Source organism: Malus domestica, chloroplast (genome assembly GCF_042453785.1).
Source record: "Malus domestica cultivar Red Delicious-ww chloroplast, complete genome".
Lineage (NCBI taxonomy): Eukaryota > Viridiplantae > Streptophyta > Magnoliopsida > Rosales > Rosaceae > Malus > Malus domestica.
The window spans coordinates 47,501-52,500 of NC_061549.1; the positions used below are offsets into that span (position 1 = coordinate 47,501).

At 30.4% G+C, this 5,000-nt stretch overlaps 2 protein-coding genes and 4 non-coding genes, besides 1 other annotated feature; 3 read left to right on the top strand and 3 right to left on the bottom strand. All coding sequences in view use genetic code 11, as the record gives it.

Annotated features, from left to right (window-relative positions):
• ycf3 (photosystem I assembly protein Ycf3) overlaps positions 1-269 on the bottom strand; it is a 1,958-nt gene extending 1,689 nt beyond the window's left edge. Inside the window, exon 1 of one mRNA in view lies at positions 146-269. Within this exon, the coding sequence (YP_010304159.1) occupies positions 146-269 (124 nt within the window).
• Positions 1-5,000: part of a sequence feature (large single copy (LSC)) that runs on past both edges of the window.
• trnS-GGA lies at positions 877-963 on the top strand. The gene has a single exon. It is a non-coding gene; the product is annotated as a tRNA-Ser (tRNA).
• rps4 (ribosomal protein S4) lies at positions 1,258-1,863 on the bottom strand. Its single transcript has one exon. The coding sequence runs from the start codon at positions 1,861-1,863 to the stop codon at positions 1,258-1,260; it is 606 nt and encodes a 201-aa protein (YP_010304160.1).
• Positions 2,243-2,315, bottom strand: trnT-UGU. The gene has a single exon. It is a non-coding gene; the product is annotated as a tRNA-Thr (tRNA).
• Positions 3,482-4,082, top strand: trnL-UAA. One transcript has 2 exons: positions 3,482-3,518; positions 4,033-4,082. It is a non-coding gene; the product is annotated as a tRNA-Leu (tRNA).
• trnF-GAA lies at positions 4,486-4,558 on the top strand. The gene has a single exon. It is a non-coding gene; the product is annotated as a tRNA-Phe (tRNA).

Genomic DNA, 5,000 nt, shown 5'->3' on the forward strand with positions numbered 1-5,000 from the left:
GCTTTATTTACAAACTTCACCTTCAACAAGCGTAGATTTATTTCAATAATTTTTTTTCCTATCCCGAATAATGTTGTCTTTCTCTTAAGACTGAGAGCAGTAAAAAATAGAAAAGAAAATAAATAAAAAAATAATCAAATCGCACCATCTCTGTAATAGGTGAATGCCTCTTTTTCTCCCGAAGTTGTCGGAATTATTCGTAATAAGATATTGGCTACAATTGAAAAGGTTTTATCAATAAAATTTCCATTTATCCCAGATCTAGACATAGGTGTATTAATCCATTCTATAATTTATTTTTATTTCATTTCGTGAGAAAATGATCCCACAAACAAAGGAATTGTACAGTACGAAATAACATAAAAACGGATTCATTAAAATAAAAAGGAAGACCTTTTACTCATACTCAAATTGTTTCGTTTTGACAGGAATCAATAAAAAAAAAATCCGGGGGACGGTTCATGAATTTGAAATCAATCTATGGGTTAAGAAGTTGGAGTAAGGAGTTGTTGTTGAAAAATCTAAAACTGGAAAGGCATTTTAGAATTTTTATGAAAATTGAATAATGATCTAAAGATATCCATTAAACACAGTCTAAAAAAATGGATCAATCGTTGAATTCGTTTCAATTGAGAGATTAAATCCGGTATAAATATTAGAAAGGGCGGAAACCCCATCTTCGCAAACATGAATAGATATATCTTTATTTTACAATTTTTCACAAAAAAGATTTATGCGGAAGGATTTGTCTTTGATGAAAAGTTTTCTATTTTTAGAGTTCAATTTTTTAATAATTTTAATTCAATGTAGATACCTATCCAAAATAATATGAATGACTCACTATTAACTCGGTTTTTTGGCCATAATCATTATGTAGGAGAGGTGGCCGAGTGGTTCAAGGCGTAGCATTGGAACTGCTATGTAGACTTTTGTTTACCGAGGGTTCGAATCCCTCTCTTTCCGTACTCTTCACCTAATTCACCAATGTTACTGACTGCAATGCATCAAATAAAAATGTATACTCCAACAGTTAGACCTTTCTTTGATATCGATTCTGTATTCCTAATCCAAATCTTCTGTGGTACGAAAAATACTGGGCAAAACGGACAAGGAATGAAAATCCCCTACCGATCTATGATACATGAATGAGATCAAAATCCCCAGATCAAACCCCTTACCTTACTTACCCCGGGTCCCTTTACTTAAGCCAAAATGGAGAGGTCAAAATTGTCCGAACCCTTGTTATTTTAGTTGGGGTTAAGTCTGACGAGAGTAATATTCTACAACTAGCAATTCATTTATTTTCAAACCGACCCATTTACTATCTATTATTTGATTGACGAATCCTTCATATTGGAATGGGTGAAGAGTCAAATGGTTTGGCAACTCCTCGCGGGGGGATGAATCAAGATAATTTTGAATCAGAGCCCTAGATTTTTGCTCATCCCTCACTGTAATAATATCTCGGGGTTTACAGCGATAACTTGGTATATCTACTATACGACCATTAACTAAAATATGTCTATGGTTAACTAATTGGCGGGCTTGAGGAATAGTCGAAGCCATACCCAATCGAAAAAGGATGTTATCCAAACGCATTTCAAGTAATTGTAGTAAAACCTGACCTGTTGATCCTTTGGCTTTTCCGGCGATACGAACGTATTTAAGTAATTGTTGTTCTGTAAGACCATAATGAAAGCGCAATTTTTGTTTTTCTTCTAAACGAATACGATATTGAGATTTTTTTCCGGGGCGCGATTGGTTTCTAAGATCGCTTCCGGCTCTAGGCTTTTTACTAGTTAGTCCCGGTAAAGCCCCCAGACGACGGATTTTTTTGAAACGAGGCCCTCTGTAACGTGACATAAAGACTCCTTATTTTTTATGAAATTTCATAAAACAAAATTAAAACTAAACTAAAATATGATAAATTAATCGAAATTTACTGAAGTATTGTATTACAAAGAATAATTAGAGGAATTGTATCAATATCCGGACCTTATTGTATATAAATAATTGTATTATATAAATAAAAAGAATTTAAAATAATAATAAAAAAAATTCAGGGTTCTTTTCTTGATTGATTTGTTCTCCAGAGACCGAACTCCTCCAATCCCATTTTTATTCATAATTGGAAGTTCCTACGAGATGATAGGGTGACCCTTGGGAAAAGCGAAAGAAGTTTTTCGCTTTGATTTCACATTATCAATTATGTAAAAAATAAAAAATCAAACAAACGGAGAAAAGCCGGCTATCGGAATCGAACCGATGACCATCGCATTACAAATGCGATGCTCTAACCTCTGAGCTAAGCGGGCTCACATAACATAAATTGTACACGTATACTAATTTAGTAAACTACTGAGATATTAACTGTTCATTCTTAGCTATTTCATAAGAAATATGATATATAGAAAAATAGAAATATCAAAAATAAGGAAGAATAGAAAATAGAATTTTATAATTTCCAAACATATTGGATATTTGAATATTATAGAACATACCTATTAATATAGCGATATTATTAAATATCGCGATATAAAATTTTGATCTATTTCTCAAATATATGTTTATCAATAATAAATATCTTAATTAGCTTAATTAGATGGTAAGATTTTTTTTACTATTCTATGTTTACTATTTTTTATTACATAATTTTATTATATTTCATATATATTTTATATATAGAAATATATATATTTCATTTAACTTTAATTTGAAAATATATTTTAATATTTCATTTTAAATAAAATCGAGTAAAGTAATGTAATTAAAGTAATGTAATTAAATTTAGAATCTTATTCTATTTCTATATTTTTTGTATATTACAATCTTATAATATTATTATTTATTATATATAATTCGAAATAATTTCATATTTAATTAATAAATAATTTTATTTTGAATTCTCTTCTAATTCTAAATTAACGGAATGGTTAGTTATAGCCATTTTATTAGTTTTAGTTATGGCTATTAATTTAATTTTAAATTAATAATACTCAAATCTTCCTTTTCGTTTTTTTGTTATGTTATAATGTTATAGAAGGCCTGCCCTAAGAATAACATGAAAGATAAAAGTGCAATCCAGATCATAATGAAACACTCCTCTGGTTTCATTCGGAAAGGTGAAAGCTAAGACGAAAAAAAAAAAAAGAATCGACCGTTCAAGTATTTTAAATTGCACGCTAAAAACGGTAGAAATAGGGGCATATATAAGTATAATAAATATATATTATACTATAATATATATGTTATGCGATCTATATTGAATTGATGATATAGAAATGATAGAATCATTTCTGATTGGACCAAATACGGGTCTCCGATAGAGATGAAAGAAAATATACAAGAAATCAAATAGTAGAAAACACTTTTCAATATAGGAACCGGTATCTAATGAATTCAACCGGTCCAGCATAATAGAAATGAAAGAAAAAAGGGGGGGCGGCATCATGATGCGATCTTAATCACATCAAAAAAAAGAGGGGATATGGCGAAATTGGTAGACGCTACGGACTTAATTGGATTGAGCCTTGGTATGGAAACCTACCAAGTGAGAACTTTCAAATTCAGAGAAACCCTGGAATTAAAAATGGGCAATCCTGAGCCAAATCCTGTTTTATGAAAATAAACAAGGGTTTCATAAACCGAAAATAAAAAAGGATAGGTGCAGAGACTCAATGGAAGCTGTTCTAACAAATGGAGTTGGCTGCATTGTGTTAGTAAAGGAATCCTTCCATCGAAACTTCAGAAAGGATGAAGGATAAACCTATATACATACGTATAGTACTGAAATACTATCTCAAAATGATTAATGACGACCCAAATCTGTATTTTTTTATATTTATATGAAAAATGAAAGACTTGTTGTGAATCGATTAAAAATTGAAAAAAGAATCGAATATTCATTGATCAAACCATTCACTCCACCGTAGTCTGATAGATCTTTTTAATAATTGATTAATCGGACGAGAATAAAGATAGAGTCCCATTATACATGTTAATATCGACAACAATGAAATTTATAGTAAGAGGAAAATCCGTCGACTTTAGAAATCGTGAGGGTTCAAGTCCCTCTATCCCCAAAACGACCCGGTTGACTCCCTAATTATTTATTTTCATTTTATCATTTTGTTAGCGATTCAAATAAAAATTCGTTATATTTATCATTCATTCTCATTCTACTCTTTTCTTTCACAAATGGATCTGAGCGAAAATTTTTTTCTTATCACAAGACTTGTGTGTGATATATATGATACGCGTACAGTACAAATGATTTGAGCAAGGAATCCATTAAATTTGAATAATTAACAATACATATCATTACTTGTACTGTACTGAAACTTTGAAAATTTTTTTTTGAAGATCCAAGAAATTCTATTAGATCCTGTATAATACTTTGTAATACTTTTTCGTTTTTCTAATTGACTAATTGACATAGACCCAAGTCCTATATTAAAATAAAATGAGGATGATGCGTCGTGAATGGTCGGGATAGCTCAGCTGGTAGAGCAGAGGACTGAAAATCCTCGTGTCACCAGTTCAAATCTGGTTCCTGGCACATGAGTAATTTGTATGAGTATATATTCTAAAAATTAATTGATATGGGTCGACATACATATTCATTAATAGTATAAATCATGATACATATTTATCCATCTAAATGTCGGAGATATACCCCTTATATATATCATATGTATATAAAGTATACAAATCATATGTATATAAAGTATACAAAAGAATTCCATTTTGTTTCCTCTTGTTTTTTTATTTGTCCGTACTGTGTCTCCTTTTGTTCAAAAAAAACGTTAATACTTTATACATATTCGAAAGGCTAAATTAGTTAGTTGAAAGAGAAAAAGTATAGTCTAGAGGAGTTGAGGGATGGGAATAGCCAAAGTTCATTTCAGATACAGTACAAATAGAATATGATCCTCTTTCATTTCCTTCTATATTTTTTTCATATTCTATTTCTTCATTTCCTCCTATGTTACTTTCTATAG